The sequence below is a fragment of the Eleutherodactylus coqui genome, chromosome 10, assembly GCF_035609145.1.
Source record: "Eleutherodactylus coqui strain aEleCoq1 chromosome 10, aEleCoq1.hap1, whole genome shotgun sequence".
Taxonomy (NCBI): Eukaryota; Metazoa; Chordata; class Amphibia; order Anura; family Eleutherodactylidae; genus Eleutherodactylus; species Eleutherodactylus coqui.
In genome coordinates, this window is record NC_089846.1 from 58615548 (window position 1) to 58639017 (window position 23470).

At 42.9% G+C, this 23470-nt stretch overlaps 1 protein-coding gene across 2 annotated transcripts; it reads left to right on the forward strand.

Annotated features, from left to right (window-relative positions):
- The first annotated feature begins 2124 nt into the window (after window positions 1–2124).
- LOC136580493 (lymphotoxin-beta-like) lies at window positions 2125–12576 on the forward strand. 2 transcript variants are annotated; one of them, XM_066581093.1, is made up of 4 exons: window positions 2125–2224; window positions 8485–8509; window positions 9834–9896; window positions 10321–12576. In XM_066581093.1, exons 1-4 carry the CDS (start codon window positions 2129–2131, stop codon window positions 10722–10724), a joined length of 588 nt encoding a protein of 195 aa, XP_066437190.1. In that variant the 5' UTR covers window positions 2125–2128; the 3' UTR covers window positions 10725–12576. The 2 variants fall into 2 exon arrangements, with proteins under 2 accessions (XP_066437190.1, XP_066437191.1); XM_066581094.1 differs by having other exon boundaries at window positions 2137–2224; window positions 9837–9896.
- The last annotated feature ends 10894 nt before the right edge of the window (window positions 12577–23470 follow it).

Below are 23470 nucleotides of genomic sequence, written 5' to 3' on the forward strand. Positions count from 1 at the left end.
GATCCATTTGGAACGGTATCCTGTCCTCTCTTGTGTTAAAGGGGTTTTCCTACAACTTAAAATTGCCTCACAACCACTCTGTCCTTGCTGCCACAGCAGAGACCTTCTATTGCTAGTGACTGGCTGCAGCAGTTACCCCTTTAATTACTTTACATAGCCAACCATATAATACATCTTCATACCAAATCCTCAACAGGGGGAACTGTTCCGCACTGTGGCTAATAGAAGGGGGTTCCTAAGCAACTGATTTTCCCCCCATATGCTCTAATAGACAGAAGTTGTTCAGAGGCTCAAGTTTATGGATCTTTTCTGAGTAGTGCTGTGATAGAGTATGATGGAGCTATTCAATACTAGCTGTTACCGTCGTGTGGCCAAAGAAGGACTGGGCCCACATGAACGGGACCCAAAGAAACATGGGTTAGGGGGAAACTGACCCTGTGCTGAAGGGAAGATGGCGAGGCCCTACCTAACAAGCGGAGCAATCGCCTTTATAAAGGCAGCCCCGCACTGGAACCTCGGCCCTAGCTCTCCCCGAATAGGTGGTAGACGGAACCAGGACAAGTACACACAAAATCAATGCACAAACACACTTACCACACATCCTCGCATGTTAAAGCAGATGGTAAAGCTTGATATAAAAGCGAGGGATTAGTTCATACATTAGCCCATGAACTTAAGCTGCAAGGCCACGACAAGGCTCCTCGTGTCTTGCAGTCCCTACTCTAGCAAGACACAAAAATGGGCAGAACAGGACACAGTTCTCAAAGCCTGGAACCCAAACAACAGAACACACTGCAAGCTGCAAAGAAAGACGACAAGACACTACTCACACAGCAAGCTGCAAGCTGACCAGACACTACACACACAGCAAGCTCCAAGCTAGCCAGACACCAACACAGGCAGACAAGACTGAGGAGAGACAGCTTCCTCTAGCAGAGGGGCAGGAGTGTGTGTATATATATATATATATATATATATATATATATATATATATATATATATTTTTATATATATATATATATATATATATACACCCAGACCCAGGAAATTGGCTGTACTGAGCTAACCACACCCAGCAGCCAAATTAACTCTCACCTGTGCAGGTGTGCTCCCTGAACCCTGTAGAACAACAAACTTCAGCAGCGCAACTTAGCACTAGCTGATTTACCCGGCCCTGCCCAGGTTAATTTTATACAGGTGTTTACGTGTTGTTTGCAAGGAAAATTTTATGAAGTCAAGGTTACTTTAGAGTAACCGGGGAATAAAATATGTATACACATAGAGGAGCGTTAGATTCTCCTCAGGCTGCATGTACGGATGTCCTTCTGCAGAATGTGCCACCCCTCCCATTCTCCTCATTTAGGACCTAAAGAATGCTCGCACCAAATTTCACGCTTGCATGACACCGAGAAGTTACATTACACAGGGGTGCCAATATTTTTGCACTCAGCATTGAATAATCGAAATGTGACCCCTTTGCTTTTCCTATTTAGGACCTAAAGAATGGTTGTGCCAAATTTTATGTTTGTATGACACCGCGAAGTTACATTACACGAGGTACCAATACTTTTGCACTTAGCTTTGAATAATCGAGTTGTGACCCCTTTACTTTTCCTATTTAGGCCCTAAAGAATGTTTATGCCAAATTTCACATTTGTACGACACTGCGAAGTTAGAGAATTAGATTAGTCACATTACACGCGTGCTAATACTTTTGCACTTAGCAGTGAATTTTCGAGTTGTGATCCCTTTACTTTTCCTATTTAGGACCTAAAGAATGCTCCTGCCAAATTTCATGTTTGTACAACATCAGGAAGTTAGAGAATTAGTGGCGAGTCAGTCAGTGAGTGAAGGCTTTCACCTTTATAGATACTACTTGTCACACCATCAATTCTTCATATCTCTTTCTGTGCTTATTTAGAACACACTCTTTTTTTACTACATTTCTCCTAAAAGCCTTCTCTGGGTGATTTCCATACACGGGCAGTCCCCCTTTTCATATGTTATCTCTCCTTTCCCATCCCCTTGCTCGTCATAACCTGGGCAGGTAGAGGACAGGATGCTGTGGTTGGGACATCCCCATCCTCTTCGTATAAGGCTTTCACACGGCTGCTGTCTGCAAATGTTCATGAGTTCAGCAATGACGGCAAACTGGATTCAGCTACTGCCATTCCTTATGGCCCTTGTGCCATTGTCAGTACCCGCTGCAGAGGCCAAAAAGCAGGTAAGAGACCCAGGTTAACCTACAGACTTATCGTTACTGCAATATTTAGGTAAGCATGACAATGCAGTTAAATGTCAGTTTTGCCATTGTTGCACTCAGGGCCACATGTAATGCCATGAGGTCTTTGAGTGTCCCCTAATGCCATACCTGGGATATTTTGTTATTAGCAGCCATTGGGGAGATAATGGTTAACCTTTTTGGGTGTATGCTCAGTGCATTAATTATGTATAGCTCTATGTACTACTGTGTGCATTAGTTCCACTTTTGGCATCACTTACAAAATGTCATGCTGATAAAACTTTCATTCAACTGATAAGCAGGGTGATTGTAAGAGAACATGAAGAGTTGATGGAGGGGGCCGAGGGGTCATTAAAAAGCAACTGCGAAATACTGAGGAAGCTAATAAGTTGCTGGAGCGAGGAGGGAATACGTAAATGCATTCAGCTCCGGTCATTGATGACTTACATTATGCAGCAGATATTATATTGCTCTGCAGCATTGGCCACATGCAGGGTGGCACTAGCCCAGAATACTCCAGTGGGCCCTGACCCCGATGTGAAAATTGGCCCCAATCACAAGAGGGTCTGTAATATCAAGAATAGTTTATGATGCAGTTAAAGGGGACATGCACCTGTTGTGTATAACTGGTTGGTGGGCCCTCGGCCTCATCTTTTGCTGGTGGGCTCATGGAAGTCCAGTCCGACCTTTCTCTCATATTGTAACTAGGAAACCAAATGGATCCTAGACTGCTATTGTAAAACTACAACTCTCATCATGTCCTGACAGCTACAGGCTGCCTATGGACAGAAGAGGTGCTGCTTCTGGGGAAGGAAAAGCAGAACCATTCTTCTAATCCTGGAAACGCATATAAGCAGTAAAGCTGCTCCCCTCCAACCCTGCATCTGTCCCTGGGATGGGTGTTAGTATCTATGGGGTCTTATATCTGCCTGCAGCTGTCAAAGAATGTTGGAAGTTGCAAAGAGAAACAGGTTGGTATAAGGTTAAATTGACAAGTTGCAGAAATTGCATAGTGTTATGAACACTAGGTGGCGACAGAGGACTAACATTTTTTTTCAGGTGCGTAAAAGTAATTTACTGGCATTAATATATAATATCCCATCACTGACTAGTAATTATACACAAACTAGTACATTTTCTTCTGCTCATTTATTCACACAGGTGTATTTTCGGGCTGTGTACTGTCCCAGTATTTCATGGACAGCACAGGGACCCATTAAAGCCTATGAGGCTATTCACATGAGCAGGTTTTTATGGATGAGAGTAGGACATGTAATGTGCAGGGTCTGCGTAGATTGGTGTCAGTGTGCTGCCTGATGTAAGTTGCGCTTAAGATATTTGAGTGCAACTTGCACTTGCTCATGTGAATAGAGCCTTAGGCTAGCTTCACACAAGCATGTGTGCGAAATGAAGGTTGCTTTTTTTTTTGCGCACGCATTGGCGTATATTCTGCTGGTTTCCATGCCATTAAAAAGGCTAATTAGTCTAATGATTTCATGATGTGTTCTTTTCCTGCACAATTACGCAGCATTTCACGCATCTTCTAGCGTATTGTGAGTGCATTTGCACACCCCCATGGACTTCTATGGGGACTTTTAATGCTCAGAAAAATAGAGTATGCTGCCTTTTTTGTGCGACCGAAATGCGGAGGGAAAATACGTGCATGTGAACGAATCCATTGAAATCAATGGGTTCTATTCGTTTACGAAAATTTTGCGTGCGCAAATACACCCATGTAAAGCAGGCCTTAGGCTCAATTTTCACTTCAGTCTTTCTTAGGCTGAATGCACACGGGCGGAAATTCCGCTTGCACTGCCGTGTCTTTGCTGTCGCGATTTTTAACATTGCTGTGCGGCAGATGGCACATCGCAGAGAGAGAAGACGCCGGACGGGTAAGCGAGAGAGGGCTGGACAGGGGGGCAAGGAGGCATGAGCTCCTCTAGCCCTGCACTTAATACTCTGGCCGCAGTATGGGGTTAGAGTGGTTGTCCAGTTACTGCCCTAATTTTTTTTTCCATCAGCTACCAAAATTATTTTTGCTGTTTGTTTTTTTTTACATGACATATAGGGCAATTTTTAAATATCTTTTTCACTGACCTTTTTTTTTTCGTTTTTATTGGGGGTGAAAGGATAATGTTTTTTTAAACATTTTTTAAAATCAGTATATTTGCGCTAAAATAAAGTATGGGTTCCTCATTTTGTTTTGGACATTTTGATATATAATACCGTGTTTACCTGAAAATAAGACACTGCCCAAAAGCGGCACCGTGTCTTATTTTCGGGGGGTGTCTTGTACTCACCTGGCCCGCGGCAGCTGAGTCCATTGCACTGGTGTCCGGCACTGCGGCAGGCAGCCCTGTCCTCAGCATTGACACAGCACTCTCTTTCTGGAGATGGGGCTTTAAATCTTCTGCCTCCAGCAAGCAAGTAGTGTGATTGGATCACGAACGCCTCTGACTCAGCCAATCAGAGCCAGCGCTCGATGAACCATTCACAGCCATTCAGTGATGTCATTCCTTGACTGTGAATCAACGAGCGTTCTGATTGACTGAGCCAGCGGTGCTCGTGATCCAATCACAGCTTTCGCTTAGCTCTGCCCCCGTCCCGCCGCTCCCATTGCAAACAGTTGCGAGGGGCGGAGAGGGGGCGGAAGCTCAGTGCACTAGCTTCCATCCCGTCCTGCCTCCTCTCCTTGCAGAGAGGGGCAGTGTATATCGGCCGGGCGTGAAAACCCGATTAATATACGCCCGTCTAAATAAACCCTCAGGCTGTGTTCACAAATTGCCTATTTTTCTTTTGGTTTTCAACTGGGATTAAAAACTGCATAGAAAAAAATGCATGCCTTTTTCTTTTTGTGCATGTATTGTTAAAAACTTATGTCGTTTTTAACAATACATGCATTTTTTTTTTTCTTAAACGGCATTCTTTTTTGGAAAAACTGTTGTGTTTTTTATGCAGGTTTTAATTGCAGTTGAAACATGCAACAAAAAATGCTGTGTGTGAATGCAGCCTAATACGTATATACGCTCCTCTGCTGAGAGTGACACTGATCAAGTGGGGGGCTGCGGAATACGCGCTATCTTAAAGTTTAATGCAGAGCCAGCAGCCAATCCCTGTCTCTCCTCCACCTCATCCTCCTCCAACATATGCCGGTTTGCACCTCCAGAACCTGCCCAGCAGTGGCAGTGGTGAGTCTGGGGGATATTGGATTGCAATGGTGGCTGGTGGAGAGATTACCCGGCAGAGTCGCGGTGGTGGAGAATGAAGTATCCATGCTTTCCTTTTTTATGCAGTTCAGCACCCGCCATCTTGAAAATCGAACTTTGATTCTTTTTAAAAACAGAATCACAGGATTCCTAAAAGGCGAATTATTCAAATGAATCGCTCAGCCCTAGAGCATATATACATTTTTTGGGGGGGTTCAGGTGCCGCACTTATGCTATCAGCTTGGCTCTGGGGCTGTATTGTATGTACTGAGGTCAGTTCTGGTATTTTACCTGTGTACAGAGTTTTGTACTGGTGCTGTATTAATGTCATGAGCTTGGTTCTGGTCCTGTATTTATGTTCCAAGTTGGCTTCTGGTGTTGTATAATATTTGCTCGGTTCCGCTGCTGTGTATTTATGTTGTGAGGTTAGTTCTGGTGCCACATTTATAAACGGGTTGATGGTGGAAGGACATGATGAGGCTGGTTGCACACGGCTAAACCACATGCACACACAGTGGCTATGGCTTGGCTGGGTGCAGGCAGCCGCACTGTGTGGTTCTACCCTAAGGGTTTATTCAGACGACCGTATTTATGCAGGTATTTCGCTGTATAAGAAAATCGCTGAAAAAACGTGACTATGCAAAACATTGGATTCTAATGAGTTCATTCAGATGAACGATTTTTTAACACGTAACAAATTGCGTCGGGAAAAATAACACCTACGTGACCGGTTTTATACGCAAGCTCTCACAGACTTCTAAAAGGAAGGGGGAGGAATTTGCCCTGCGCACAACGCTGGGAAAAGCAGACCTTGCCCTAATTAAGCATTAATTGTCATTCTGAGGATTTCTGTCGATCGTTGGTTGTTATCGCTTATGCGTTATTTTTGCCTACGCGCAGCAGCGCCACGTGTGAAGTACGTGAGTAAAGATCGGGACTCAAATGCGTCAAATCTTAATTGATGCGATTATACGGTGTGTACATGCGAACATATAAACATGTACGGTTGTGTGAAGGAGGCCTAAGGCTATGTTCACATGTTGGGGATTTTCTTTAGATTTTCCACAGCAGAAAAATTTGCCGCAAATCCACATAAAAAATCAGCGTCAAAATCAGCATTTTTGGTACAGTTTTTGACATGGATTTTGGTGTAGATCCGCAGTAGATTTCATCGGTTTGGTTGATGGGGTAAATCTACTGCAGATACACACCAAAATAGGTATAAAAAAACCACACAAAAAGATGTGGATTTGCTGTGTTTTTCTCAGCTTCAGTAAATGCGCCACGTGCGAACATACCCCAAGGGTGGGCAGCTCCTCATACGTCATTGGTGGTGTGCTTGCCCCCAGGTTACAATTTGCCAGCCAGCGCTGCTTATATCTGCCCTTGTATTTTGTATCAGTATATCAGTCGGTATGGCCGCATTCTGTGTTTTTTTTTTTTCATCGCTGACTAGAGCGTGAGATAGCTGGAAGGGCCACAAGTCACACAGAGAGGTGATTCTAACAGAGGTCTAAATATACCCAGAACTGAGAACAACACTCCTACAATACACTATATATATATGTATAAAAATATACATAATTGGCCGAATTTATCATCAGAGGATTTTTGATGGCTTTTTTCTGGTGGCTGTTTTTCACTTCTCCAGTCTAAAATGCCACTAATAAATTAAATGATGCACAATGTTGACAGATTATTTTGCATTGTTATGTCTACATATTTTTAAAAAGTAGCAGTTCTAAAATCAGTCTGAAAACTCCTACATAACCCCCTTTTTCTACACACTTTTAAAAAGTGGAGTGAGAAATATAACATCTGTTCTTATTGGTGCAAGTCAATAGTAAATACCGTATATACTCGAGTATTAGCCGACCCGAGTATAAGCCGAGTCAATAAGTTTTACCACAAAAAAATGGTAAACTTAATGACTCAAGTATATACTAGGTAAAAAAAAATGCAATACTCACCTCCCAGACAGCATCTGTGTCCCCGGCGTGATGGTCTCCCGGGTGGTGCGGCAAGCTGCTTGAGAATTCTCCCCGCTGTCATCTTCCTGCTCAGCTTTGAATTCCCCCGCCGTCAGCGCTGTGTAAGTAAACGCTGTGATTGGATTGAGCATCAGCCAATCACAGCCGGCACTTGATAAACCTATCACAGCCATTCAGTGATGTCATCCACTGAATGGCTGTGAATGATCGAGCTCCGGCAGTGATTGGCTGGCGCTCGATCCAATCACAGCGCTTACCTACACAGCACTGATGGCAGGGGAATTCAAAGCTGAGCAGGGAGATGACAGCGGGGAGAATTCTCAAGCAGCTTGCCGCACCGCCGGGCAGACCATCACCCCGGGGACACAGACGCCGGCTGGGAGGTGAGTATTGTGGATTTTTTTAAATTTTTTTTTTTACCTCACTCGAGTATAAGCCGAGGGGGGCTTTTTCAGCATAAAAAAATGTGCTGAAAATCTAGGCTTATACTCGAGTATATATGGTATGTCTAAATTGATTTGTGCCAAAAAAGTGCTGCTTACATCAAAATTCTGATAAAATGCCAATAATAAATGTGCCCGTATGTATCTATGTATGTATCTATCTATGTATTTTATATCTATCTGGATACAACTTACTCAAAGGGGTTGTCCGAGTATAAAATGTTGTTTTTTTTTTAATGGCTATAAAATAACAAAAGAATAGATACTTCTGTCTTCTCCTCTTTGGGAAGCACTGTCAGCACTGGCCAGAAGTCAGGTAAATGCTGCAGCCAATCAGATGCTGCAGTATCCCCGTTCCAAACTTCTGGCATAATGGCGGGCAGAATGATGCCAGGAGAGCAGGAGGTGATGCTGCAGCCTCTAATTGGGGAAGAAGAGAGGTAAGTACATATTCTTTTGCTATTTTATAGCATGCCCAGACATTAATAAAAACATAATTTTATACTCGGAAAAGCCCTTTAAATGTGTTGTTATGTGTGTCATTCTTCCCACTGTAACATCATTTTACATTAAATTAAATCTATGTACATTTTCTTTTACAGTCATCACTCAAACCGGGCGGAAAAGGTAACATCATCAATATCATGGCATTTGTGTCAGTAGTGATAGATAGATAGAGAGAGAGAGATAGATAGATAGATAGATAGATAGATAGATAGATAGATAGATAGATAGATAGGAGATAGATAGATAGATAGATAGATAGATAGATAGATAGATAGATAGATAGATAGATAGATAGATAGGAGATAGATAGATAGATAGATGATAGATAGATAGGAGATAGATAGATAGATAGATAGATAGATAGATAGATAGATAGATAGATAGATAGATGATAGATATATATGAGATAGATAGATAGATAGATAGATAGATAGATAGATAGATAGATAGATAGATAGATACATAGATAGTTATGAGATAGATAGATAGATAGATAGATAGATAGATAGATAGATAGATAGATAGATAGATAGGCAGGAACGACAAAAATTGTATATATATAAATAGAGAAGTCCGCAGAGTTTAATGGAGCAGAGTACTTAGAGTTGGTGTGACCTCTGCTGGATGGACTGTACAATTACAGTGTGGAAAAAAGTCATGAAACAAAGTTCAAGTGTGATGCCCATATAGTCAGGACTTGTCACCTTGCTTGTACTACTATTCTGCACTGCATGGGCTGAAGTACAACTGTGTTAAATATATCATTTGATAAAACGATACAGGGTTTTGCTGATTAGTCAGGTGTGTAAGGCTTGTTTCATAACATAGAACAGTTGCTTTGATGTATTGGAGTTCTTTACTTGTCCTGATATAGCTGCTTACAGTTTATATGCTTTGATCTAAATAAAAGGGGCTGCAGTGTAAATCATGGTGGAAAAGACAATGCAGCTAGCCTGTAAACAAGGATAGGCAGAGCCTGTATACATAGTGGGGCACATTGAATATTGATCGCTGGCGTTCTTGTGACAATTGTGTTCAGAGGCACAAGCCTCCTAATACATTTGTCACATTTAGGGGTACTGCCATACACAAGATGGATATCTATGCCAGCTACAACCTGGAGTAGATTTCTGCTATAATTTATTCCAGCTTCTGGTGTAACTTATAGTACATGTGACGGGCTGTGCGCCCCAACGCTTGGTCCTGTCTTTTTTTTTTTAAGTGGTGAGGCTCGGTGTAAAAGTTCAAAAATTCACAATTTTGGTGTGACTTTTGTACACAAGAAAGCCATAAGAAAAATGCCCCAGTATGTTACAGGTCTAAGAATGAAAATGGCTATCTCCATCATACACTGATACATATGGGAGCTGATTTTGGAGTCACATGATTAGTGCTCATTTGCATATATAAGTAAAATGAGAGACTAATATCTATGCTTTTACAGCAGCCAATCAGAGGAGTAACTGGCAGAAGCAGAACCATAGAAAGCCGGCAGCACATCTAATCGGTGAGTTCATGGATTATATTTAAAGGGATTTTCCAGTATCGTATATTGGATAAGCCTTCAATGTGAGATCAGTTAGGATCTGAAAGCAACAGGCAGCAGCTCTTTATAGTCCTGACACAATGGCACACACATTTATGCTGCTATAACTAATGTGGCCGCTTAGCCTGAATCATAGCCACATAGACAAGACTGTCTTTGACCTGCTTACACAGCTGAGAGTTCTTTGATTTCAATGGACATCTTGTAATACCTAACTTCACCTGTAGTGGCACTATAGGAAAATTAAACACTTGCTTCCAGATTTACCTGAATGGTGGAGGTCTCCTAAGTAGATAATCCCTTTAAAAGGTGGAAGTCTGTGTGATTAGTTTTTCCATTTACAATGTGATTATATTATAACCAGAATGGCATCCTTTCTCTACAGGGAAGAATCCATCACTGAAGAATACCCTGTCATGGATGTCAGAGGCCGAAGTGGCATTTACCCGCAAAATTAAGCTCCCTACAAATACAACCATAGTAACCCCCAGAGAAGGCCTTTACTATGTCTACTGCCAAATTGGTTTTGAAGGATCGGACACCAATTTAACATTGCTCAGCCAAGTCATCACCTGGCATGACTCCATTAATGAAAATGTTACCTTGGTCCTTGGCACAGAAAGTGTAGCTGGTCCATCTTTACCTCGACAAACATGGCGTGCCAGCCTCACTCTAGGAAGTCTGGCAAATCTCCAGAAAGGAGAAAGGCTATATGTGCACGTCAGCCATCCTGAGCTTGTAGATTATACAGAGGGAAAGACATTTTTTGGGATTGTCCTGGTATCTTGATGAGTTCTAAGGCTTGAAGATGGGTAAACTGCCCATCATCCATGAAGCCTAGGTTGGGTAAAAACTGGGCCTTAAAGATCTCCCCATAAAAAAGAGTCTATTCTTGGCCCATACCCTCCATGAACTTGTAGTATGAAAACTAGGGCCAGTCTTAGGTTAAGTGGGGTATTTTTTGGCACTCTCTTGAGAAGACCAACTGATTATCTGGACCTAGCTTTAGTTTTTCAGCCTGTAGCAAAACATCAGAACCTCCTGCAGTTCAAGTGAAGAAAACATAACCATAGGGAATTGGGAATAGGTGCAGTTGGGTTGACTACAAGCAGTTACCGCTCACCTTTGGGTCACTTCCTCTTGAGTAGGCCATGGGCTCTGTCCTGGTTCTGTGAGTAGGCCCGGTCACTTGATAGATGGGCGGTCGCAACAATACACCACACACTGGAGGAACCTCAAACAGCAGTCCTTGTTCAACCAGTTTACGCAGGCTTGGAACTCCCGGTATCAGTTTGCAGAAACCAGAGATGCAGGTTCTGGAAGACTCGCTGTTAGAAAAGTTCTGGCCTTTGGCTGGCAGGAAAATTGGCAGTTTAGAAGAACACAGGAATATGGCACAACTTCTTTAGACTCCTGTCTTAATTGTGGCCCACTTGATCCACGCAGGCTGAGTGATGTACGTCTGCTCTCAGTAAAACTCTAGCTATACTGCCACAGCCAGTAGTGGGTTCACCTATATTCACCCTGATCAAAACTGTGCTAATGAAGCTGGATGTGTAGCATGCAGAGGGGCTGGATAGGCCTAACCTGCCGCCTTTACAAAAATAGATTATGGTAATGCAATGGTTTTTTGTATCAGTCAATATCATCATGGCTGTGCAAAATCTGTACCAGAGCCCCACCTACCATGTGCAATTTATAATACCATTGGCAGAACGACTTTTGGGCCCCATCAGTTTTTCAGGGCTCAGTGCAATTGCTAGCACTATACTCTCAATATCTATACCCCTAGTTATGAGTTTCAATTCCATTTTTTTCTTAAAGGGGTGTTCTGGCAGCTAGGCATTTGGTGGGACTCTGCTGCTCAGGATCCCTGACGATCAGCTGATCCTCTGGCTTGCTGTCAGTGCAGTGAAGCCAGACGACATCATTGGTGGTAAGAACTGGAAGTATAATGGAAGGCTTGAGTCACATTGAAAACAATGAAAGTGATACATTCTATTACATTTTTGGCTCTGACCACAATAAGGAGACAAAAGTGTAATGGAAGGTACTGTTTCCATTGATTTCAATAGGAAGAAGCCTTCCATTATACTTCCGCCTTTGGCTACAAATACGGACGTCTACTCTGCTGCACTGACAGCGGACTGGAGGATCAGTTGATCTGCGGGGATCCTGAGCAGCGAACCCCACCAGTCAAATAGTGATGACCTGAGGAGGATAGGTCATCAATAGTAAATGTCTGGAATACCTCTTTAAGTTTGTTTGTTCTTTCCGTATTTGTGTGACCTGCCCATGAATACTTTAGTTTTCACCCGTGCCTCAAAAACATACAAGTAGTTTCATTCGATCCCTAGCATATAGTGTATGTACTGACGCGTCCAATTCTAGCTATGTTCCTATAGACACTGTTTTTAGTGGGAATATATGTATTTTTTATGCTGTCACCCTAATGTAAATTCCTTTTCAAAATATATGTAGAGTTTAGCAGAAATCTTTATGATACAAACGTTTTTTTTGTTTGACTACAAGTCAGAATATGGTGTATTCTACAGTAAAATGTCATTTAAGGACGACAGTTAAATAAAATCTATGAAAATTTCAATAAAGAGTTTGATGCAGCATCATCTACATTAAAATACTTTTTCAGTAATGGTCTTTACTTATCTTGAAGGGTGTATTTGGGATTTCTTGAAAGGGGGAGGAGTTGTTTCCGAAGTCTTGATATAGCTACTATGGTGATATAGCCACTAAACCTAACAATGGTCTGACACTTCCTGTTCTGTAGAGAAAACTTCCCAGCAGTCATTTTGTTATTACAAGCAGGATTACAATGAAAGGTGACATTTATATATAGATAACACAAAATCCACCATTCACGCATCTATGAACCAACCACCTCTCGACAGAAAACTTCCGTATATGATTAGATGGGAAAGAGACCTTGGTATTTCTCTCTCTTTGCCATGTTGGCATCATTGTTGCACATTTGCATCTAAGGGCAGCCACCAAGTGACATTGGCGGAGACCTCAATTAGGATTCTTCACAGATCCTACTTGGTCCCAGAAATAATCAGTAAATACGATCAGACCCGCTCTTCGTCTTGTTTTCGAGGCTGTGCGGAACTAGGCTCTACTGTGCACACCTGGTGGACCTGTCCGAGGGTGACATCCCTCTGGAGACAGGTTGCTGGCCTAGTATCATCAGTGATCGGTAAGCCCTTTGACCGATCCCCAGCGACATGTTTGCTGGCGGATAAACAATTAGGCTTTAACAATCAACAGCATAAACTGGCTCAAAACATCTGTATGGCAACCAGAGTATACATAGCCTCACAATGGTTATCGCCCGTATTGCAGATAGGCCCGGTCAAAGCTAGAATCTCGCTGATGATAGCATATGAGAAGCTTTCAGCTATCAGAGAAGACAGGATGGAGCTGTTCTTGAAAGCATGGCAACCGTGGTCCGACTACTTAGGAGTTCCAGGTCTCACAGAGGCCCTCGAGTGATAAGCTTGGGAGGGGAGAGAAATATAAAGTGGCCCTACAGAAAGCATAGATAGCAGCAGAACTAACCCCAAAAATACATTACATGGTTTGCGGAAGTTGTTGCCTGGATACTTGACTGAGCTTGCTTTTGTTATGTTTTGTTTTATAAACCTTTTTATATTGAAATCCCCCTGCGAGGGGTATATCTATAGTTACTATATTGTAATAATTTGAGAAAAATTAATAAATCTATTTGAAACTAAAAATCCACCATTCACAATAGATGATGTCACAGCTAACCTCCTCCTCCTCCCCGCACAAGTCATAGAGCATGCCAAGACCGCTCTGTCATGGAAGTCAGTGGTTCAGCTTCTGACCTTTGGGTGAATGGCCTATAAGGTTTGCTGTAAATCATTTCTTTAAAAAGCTGCTGTAAAGCATATATGTCTGCAGCAAAGGCACGATGGCTGCCCTATAGTCGTGTACAGACAGCATAATTAAAAAAATCTACAATCAGAAAATAATAACAGATTGAAATATGTGGCACTATCTGGTTTTAATTAGCAAAGAATATAGGTGATGCATTTAAGGGTATTGGTATAAATTGCTATCTCATTCCTGCAGGTATAGATATAGTACTATATACCCTATGGCAGGAGCCATTAGTCAGCTGCTACGGCTGGACAGAGATGTTCTCCATTACGCTTTACCTTTGAGCTGTAGTCACTTGAAGATAAATGAAAAGCGCATCTGACTCTGCAGCTGGAAGATAACAACCGGTGGGACTGATGCAGGCTTATGTGATGGTCATGGAAAATACTATATGGAAGTAATAGAAGAAAATCCAGATTACTTAGAAGATCTCTCTTATTATGGGTCTATTCTAGGAAGATAAGAGATCAGAGAGTTTGCAGGCTGGAGGAATCCATTGTGTAGTGCTAAAGAAAAGCTCCAGCAAGAAAAAATTCAACCCCCTCCTCCACCCTTGGCCTACCTATCATTGTGGGATTAATTGACAACAACTGATCTTCACTGGAAATTGGCGGTCTACCGTTGTCACCCATGGAGCACCGTCTTTGCTGTGAGGCAACCAATCAATTCTTTCTTAAAGCGACCCAAGATTCTGTCATTGGACATGAGGGGAGGCGGTATATTATCTGCAGTTGTTCTTCTCTGCCGCCCCTCCAATCCGCCAGTCCTATGCTCTGTTTTTTACCCGTCCAAGATGGCTGCAGCAATTTCCTAACTAATGTATACTGGGCACTGCTCTCTGATTCGGCATGTGCTGATCACATGAATGAGCATCTCTGGCCAGTCAGAGAACAGGTATAGTGCACTGGTAGTCTAACACTACAAATACACTGTGGAGAATACAGTAGGTAGTCTAAAGATTGTGTCAGCCATTTTGAATGCTCGAAAACAGAACCCGGAACTGGCAGATCAGAGTGATGGCAGAGAAGAACAACTGCAAGTAATATACTCTCTCGTCCTCTGCTCCTGGGACCAAATTTTGTACTGAAACCGGAGGGTGTCTTGAATTGCCTAATGAATTTGAATACTTTAATTTGGCAAACACGGGTTTCAACACAGATTCTTATGTATCAGCTCCCTGCAGTTAATCTGTTTCATGTCAAACTTTAGCCTAGGGTCACACGGGGCGGATTGCCGTCGGAAATCTCGCGGTTTGGCCGCAGCAAAAACCGCGAGATCTCCGCCGGCAGAGCCGCCGCGGTTTAAGCCGCGGCGGCTTTGAAGCGGTCCGGCCGCTTGCTCTTCCGTTGCGGCTGGCGCTCCCATAGAGGAGAGCGCGGCCGCAGCGGAATGCAAAAAAGAATGAGCATGCTGCTTCTTTTAAAACCGCGGCTGCGGCCGCCGCAGCCGCGGTTTCAACCGGATTTACCGCAGCGGATTAGCCGTCCCATGTGGACGAGATTTCTGAGAAACCTCGTCCACATGGCTGGCTAATCCCGGGCTTAGCGGCCGCGGGCGGTTTTGCCGCGGGCGGATCTGCTGCGGCAAAACCGCGGCAAATCCACCCTGTGTGACCCCAGCCTTAATGGTGCCCCTGGCCACTTCTGGGTTCAGAGACAGGACCAGGTTGATATCATGGCATCAGCCCAACCATGTGTCATTCTGCGGCTGATGCAGAGTGAAAAATAAATTCCCATTTCTCTGTTGGCTGATTGGGCTGCCTGACCTCCTGTTTTGTCCATCCCTGCTGCTGCTCTCCTTTCATAAATCCATCTAGGGCCATTTTAGGGTAGCCCCAGGTTCTTGTTGCAGGTTGCCCTGTTCAGGGCAGGTGTTCCGCTTGTAAGGCAGGTTCTGCCACTTTTAGATGAGGGACAGGCTCCGACCCTTCCTTGTTCTCTGGCTTGGTGTGTATCCAATATCTCCGTACTACCTGAGCCTTGTGGTTTCCATGTCATTCTTGTTGGGCATAACATGAACCTAATCACGACCCTTTACAATGGCGGGATCCCACTTGAACCTATGACTGTCAACCTGGGACCAAATGGTCCCCAGGGCGTCTCTTGTATAAGCCTGTTAGGGCACACAATTATTCTATTATGAGACTAAAATAAATGAAAGTAGAAAAAATAAAACTAAATAAAATTGTGAAAAAAGTACAAGACAAGACACTATTTTTCCTTTTTAGAACACACGTATTCGAATATATAGCCCACACACATTTGGTATTCCTATAACTGTCACAACATGCACTATAAATATATGTCAGCAATGAGCAACACACAAAAAAAAATTCAGCTTGAACTACCAAAATGTAATATTTAAAAAAGAAATGCTGACATATGTATGTACTCCAAAATCTTGGATGAGAAAGTAAAAGTGATTCTAAAAAAAAGAGAGACCCCATATTGCTGCATTGATGCAAAAATAGAAAAAAATATTGGTTCTGTATAGTTCAGATAAAAGTTAAAAATGTGTGTATTCCTCTAAGATCCCAGAAATGACCTAGTTATGAAGGGTTGAAGGGTATTACGGGCTTTTTGAACTGATGACCTATCCCAGACTGTGACCACATAGTACCACCACAGTGTTGCTGAAAAAAGCACTACACAAAGATCAATATTACAACCCCATACAGTGGCCATATAGCAGTATAAACTAGTTCTACACAAGCACTTTGCAAACCATATAAATGATTACACTACCGTTAAATGCAGTGATCCCCTTGCTCAATAGGTAATAATGTCCCTCACAGGCCTCCACTCCTTAATAATGAATAATGCCCCTTGTAAGCCCTCACTCAGTAATAATGCATCATATAGTCCCCACACATTAATAATGCCCCTCAAAGGCTCCACTCAGTAATAATGCACAATATATATGCCCCCACTGAATAATAATGCCCCTCACAAGCTGCACTCACATCCCATTTAGGCCGCGATCAGTAACAATGTTCAATAAAGACCCGCTCTGTAGATGAATGCACTGTACATGCTCTCACTTAGTAATAATGCTCCATATAGGTGCTCACTCAGTAATAATGCCCCTCACAGGTTCCACTCAATAATAATTCCCAATATAAGGCCCCGTTTAGTAATAATGCTCCATATAGGCTCCAACCAGTAATAATGCCCCCTATATGCCTTCACTTAGTAATAATACTCCATATAGGCTCCCAGTCATTAATAATGCCCCTCACAACTTGTAGTCAGTAGTAATGTTCTATATAGGCTCCATTCAGTAATAATGCCCCATATATGCCCCCACTCAGTAATAATGCCCCATATAGGCCAACACTCAGGAATAATGCCTGGTATAGGCCCCTCAGTCAGTAATCATGCTCCATATAGGTGCTCACTCAGTAATAATGCCCCTCACAGGTTCCACTCAATAATAATTCCCAATATAAGGCCCCGTTTAGTAATAATGCTCCATATAGGCTCCAACCAGTAATAATGCCCCCTATATGCCTTCACTTAGTAATAATACTCCATATAGGCTCCCAATCATTAATAATGCCCCTCACAACTTGTAGTCAGTAATAATGTTCTATATAGGCTCCATTCAGTAATAATGCCCCATATATGCCCCCACTCAGTAATAATGCCCCATATAGGCCAACACTCAGGAATAATGCCTGGTATAGGCCCCTCAGTCAGTAATCATGCTCCATATAGGCTCCCACTCAGTAACAATGATCCATATAGGCCCCCACTTGGTAATAATGCCCCATATAGGCCTCACTCAAAAATAATGCCCCTCACAGACTGCACTCAGTACTAATGCCCCACCATCATTTGATCACTCACTGAGCCTCGATCCTGATCACATGATGGTGACATCATCACAGGTCCTGTAAGCACATGGCTGCTGTCAGGCTCTGCGTGTTTTAGGACCTGTGATAGTGTCACCATCATGTAATCAGGGGCGGAGCTCAGACTGATCACATGACGGTGACATCATCACATGTAACTCACACAGTAATTCACAGACAGAGCCTGACAGCAGCTGTGTGCTTACAGGACCTGTGATGATGTCACAGGGGCGGAGATCTGAGCCCTGGTGACTGATCGAATAACAGTGACATAACAGGTCCTGTTAGCATACGGCTGCTGTCCGGCTCTGCTGGTTTAGGACCTGTGACCAACTCCAATCCCTCTCACCATATCATATTAATGAGTGGCGCATTGCGCCACCAGAGACACTGGTACTAGTAATGATCTGTATAAACTCCCACTAGTAATAATGCCTCTCACAGGCTCCACTCAGTAATAATGCCCCATATAGGCCCCCGCTTAATAATAATGCTCATCATAGGCCCCACGCAGTAATAATGCTCCATAGAGGCTCTCATTCACTACTAATGCACCATTTAGACTTTTACTCAGTAATAATGCAATATATAGGCCCATGCTCAATAATGATTCCTGTCACAGGCCCTTACTCGGTAGTAATGCTCCACATAGGCTCCCACTCAATAATAAAGCACCATGTAGGCACCCTCAATAGTACTCTTTGTTTCAGACCCCCACTCAGTAATAATGCCCCATATAGACCCCCACCCAATAATAATGCCCCTTATTGGCCCACTCAATAATACTTCTGTTACTTGCCCCCACACAGTAATAATGCTCCATACAGGCTCCCTCTCAGTAAAAGTGCCCCCTGTATGCCCCCTCACTCAGTAATAATGCTCCATATAAGCCCCATTCAATAATAATGTCCCTCACAGACCGCCACTCAGTAATAATGCCCCATAAAGGCCGTTACTGAGTAATAATGCTCTACATAGGCCCCCCCACTCTGTAATAATGTCCCATATAGGCCCCACTCATTAATAATGCCCTGCATTCATGCAAATTATCAGGGTATGATGTCACAGGCCGCTGGTGACAAGATTTTTTGTGCCTGTATTCCCAGGCGGTTATAATCTGATTGATTACTATGGGCAATAGCACTTTTCTTTTTAAAGGACACTACTTGTAGCTGGGGCAAGAGGTAGACTGAGTAGGTACCCAGGGCTCAGTGGCAACTAATGGAAGAGAAGGGAGGGCATATATTTGTGAGTCGTCAAAAATAGCCTTTATTGCATAATGTATATTTGGTGCAACTGACAAGTTAGACTTTTTCTGATACCATCTCACAGCTGTTGTGCATATATAGTACACCAATATTTTGAGCTGCCTTGAATGGATTTGGTGCATTTTATAAAGGAGTTAACTACACCTCTTTCAACGCTTTCCATAACTGATGAGGTAGATATAAAAGTATCAAAAGCACATAATAAATTAGTAATTTGTGATGGAATTGAAGGCTGATACATTTCGCTTAGTAAGTCACCTCCATAATGTCCTCTACAGGAATGTAAGTCTTCAAGAGAATCCTCCTGCATGGGTCTACCTAGTGCACTTCCCTTGCACCCAAATGGCAGTGTCTTGCACTCCACTACATGTTCTGGCAGATCGGTCACCTTCTACATCATTTCCTTTCGTATATAGAAGGACATTGTAACTGGTTCTAAGACTTCATGAACCTAACTGTACGAAAAATGCCATGTGCCAGGTTTGTAGTGGAGTTTACCCATGTTTCCTACACACTTGAGGCACCATTTGTTAATGATTTTATTCTTAGTTTGTTCATGCATTTACCCCTAAAAAGGGGGAGGGTTCCTAGACTGAGGAAGAGGAAATGACAAGGTGCCACATTATGTGGTGTAATTCTGTCCAGGTAGCGTTACGAGTCAGCAGCATCTTTCCGTGGCTCTGAAAGTTGATTGCTATTGGCATATGACATTCCATTGCACCGGAGGGGTCAAAACTCTCTGTACTCCTTGTACTACTAGGTGCCACATTGTAACAGGGTGATCTAGGCGAAAGGCTTCCTCAATCTTGTCCACTCAAATCATGAAGGGGGTCACTCTAGGGGATCCTCTAGCAAATAGAATGGTGGTACCGCAGGCAACAGGAACTGAGGAGCAAAGGAGCGGTCATGCGCTTTCACAGGAACCGTACACTGGGGTTTCGTGGCAGGCTGAAAGGAACACATAGTCGATGATTGTTTTCTCAGAAACTTTAATAATCAAAGAACAAATCCGAATTGTCTCTTTACTTTTCCAGAGTTTGTGGTCCATTCACCAGGTGGCCAAAACTGCAGCCCTCAGCACTTCACTTTCCCCCTGGATCAACCTTGTCCATGTTTCTCAGGCTGGTACAGCCAATTCGCCTTCCGGGCCTCACCTCTGTTACTTGTGACAGTGGAGCCGTGTACAGTCTATGCGTGTCTCTCTACCACCCATTTCCAGTTAACCTCCCCGTAATATATATTAACCATTTCTACTTTGTAAACAGAGCACATGCAGTTTAGCTATTCCTGTGTCCTTCTGCACAAATTCAGAAGGTACATGTGCAACTAAAACATATAATGTTACATTACAGAAGCAGCATTCTTTGTAGCCTACTGGACTAGATTCTCCAAAGACATAAAGTTGGGCTCCCATGTATCTAGGAACTGTTTGTGTTGACAATGCATTGTTCTTCTCAGTGCCTGAGAATCCTCCTTTATCTGTGCCAACGTCTGCTCTGGTCACCAATGAAGACTTCAAGCCCATTTATACGGGTGGTTTCACGCCTGCGTCGGGAGTTCCACTTTTATCGGTAACATTAATTGGGACAACATCCTCAAAAATAACAGTACAGACGACAAATGGGAAAAGTTTAAAAACATCCTAATTACCTCATGTGAGCAGTTCATACTCTTTAAAAATAAAAGAACTACAAGTAGAAGGAAACCAATGTGGCTCAACAAGACTGTAAGGGGAGCAATAAACAAAAAAAAGAAAGCATTTAAACTACTAAAACAAGAAGGCAGCAAAGAAGCGCTAAAATCATACAGGGAAAAAAGCAAAATATGTAAAGGAAAGATCAAAATTGCTAAGGAGGAGGCAGAAAGACTGATCGCCAAAGAGAGCAGAAATAACCCTAAACTATTCTTCAGTTATATTAACAGTAAAAGGATTTGCACCGAGAGCACTGGCCCTTTAACAAATAATGCAGGAGAAATCATAGAAGACGATTGGGGGAAGGCAAATCTATTAAATAGTTTCTTATCAAATGTATTCACGAACGAAAAGGAAATGTCAGACGAGATGCAGGGGAATAAAACAAACCCCCTAGCTAAATATTACATACTTAACACAGGAGGAAGTACCGAGCCGGTTAAAGAGGATTAAAATTGATAAATCGCCGGGCCCAGATGAAATACACCCAAGGGTACTAAGGGAACTAAGTGATGTGATAGCTAGGCCACTATATCTAATATTTATGGACACTATCAAGACCGGGGTTGTACTCCTGGATTGGCGCATTGCCAATGTAGTTCCAATATACAAAAAGGGGTCTAAAAGAGAGCCTGGTAACTACAGGCTGGTAAGTCTCACTTCAATAACTGGAAAAATATTTGAGCGGCTTCTGAGAGACGCCATCCTAGAATACCACAAGGAGAACAACGGAATAACTCCTCACCAGCATGGGTTCATGAGGGGTCAATCATGTCAGACCAATCTGATCAACTTCTACAATGAAGTAAGTTCTAGGCTGGACCTGGGAGAGTCTATTGATCTCATACATGTGGATTTCTCTAAAGCATTTGACACCGTGCTGCATAATAGGTTGATATACAAACTGAGACAGCTTGGTCTGGACGAAAACGTGTGTATCTGGGTAAAGAACTGGCTCAGAGATAGAAAGCAGAGGGTGGTAATAAATGGTTCGTAGTCTGATTGGGCCACTGTCACCACAGGGGTACCACAGGGCTCAGTATTGGGCCCCATTCTGTTCAATATATTTATGAATGACCTGATAGAGGTGCTGCACAGTAAAATATCAATATTTGCAGATGATACAAAATTATACAGCAGAATTAAGTAATGGCAGCAACAGCAGTGTATTCAAACCAAAAACTTTATTACTACATGTTAAAAAACAGATTCCTATTCTCTTTCTCTGTGGATATAAAATTATACAAGACAATTAATACAACAGAGGACAAGGTACGGCTACAAAAGGACCTAGATGAACTGGGGGTCTGGACAGAAAAATGGCAAATGAACTTCAATGTTGACAAATGTAAGGTTATGCACATGGGAAGGAAGAACGGATGTCACCAATATATGCAAATGGGTTACTGCTAGGGAAAAGTGATATGGAAAAAGACCTGGAGGTACTAGTGGACTGCAGATTTAACTGGAGCAATCAATGCCAGTCAGCTGCTGCAAAAGCAAATAAAGTCTTGGGGTGCATTAAAAGAGGTATAGGGGCGAGGGACGAGATCATTATTCTCCCACTATATAAGGCACTTGTCAGGCCTCACATGGAATACTGCATACAGTTCTGGACACCCGTGCTCAGGAAAGATGTAGCAGTGCTTGAGGGGGTCCAAAGAAGGGCAACTAAACTAATACATGGAATGAAGGGACTGGAATACCCAGAGAGGCTATCCAAATTGGGATTATTTACTCTGGAAAAAAAACGGCTAAGGGGTGATCAAATAACTATGTATAAATACGTGAGGGGACAATACAAGGATCTCTCCCATAATATTTTTATACCCAGGACTGCGACAGTAACAAGAGGGCATCTGCTATGTCTAGAAGAAAGCAGGTTTAATCTCCAACACAGAAGGGGGTTCTTTACTGTAAGAGCAGTGAGACTGTGGAACTCTCTGCCTGAGGACGTGGTGATGGCAAAATCCATAGAGGAGTTTAAGAGGGAACTAGATGTCTTTCTTGAGCGCTATGATATTACAGGACATAGACTTTAGGTGACCAGCGGGTTGTTGATTTGAGTCTTACAGACAGGTAGGAACTATCAGAGGTTGATCCAGGGATTATTCTAACTGCCATTATGGAGCGGGAAGGAATTTTTCCCTCGAAAGGGCTAATTGGCTTCTGCCTCTGGGGGGGGGGGGGGTTTGCCTTCCTCTGCATCAACAAGGAGGCTGAAACAGGCAGAACTAGATGGACATTGTCTTCATTCAACCTAACATACTATGTTATGTTACTATGTTCCTGCTCTATTCAGGGAGCAGAAAAGGGAAATCCCTATGGCCCCATGGCTCCATCTTAGGATGGAACTGAACAGCACCAAACGGACCCCATACACTATTATGGGGTCCGTTCGATTTCTGCTCAGTTGACCAGCTTTTAGCTGTAAGAAAAAGCTCTGTATGCAGCACTTTTGCTTCCATCATTTTGTGCTGGATCTACAATGGAACCTTCAACCGGAGGTTCAAACGCAAATGTGAAACCACCCTAACTGTTATTACAGACCACCACACTGTAACTGTTTTTTAAATTAACCAAGTTCTGTTACTGTAATATGTGGAACATGCAAGAATATTTGCATTCTCTACATCAGACCAGATTGGAGGCAAGAGCACAGAAAGTTGCAATGACCCTCGCTAAATACGTCTTGAGTCCAGTCGAATACAGGTTTCTCAATGCTGCTACCATGGACAAGGTAAGTCCTCAAACTGAGGCACAACAGATTAGGACTAGGGGTTGGGACCATCCATCTCGT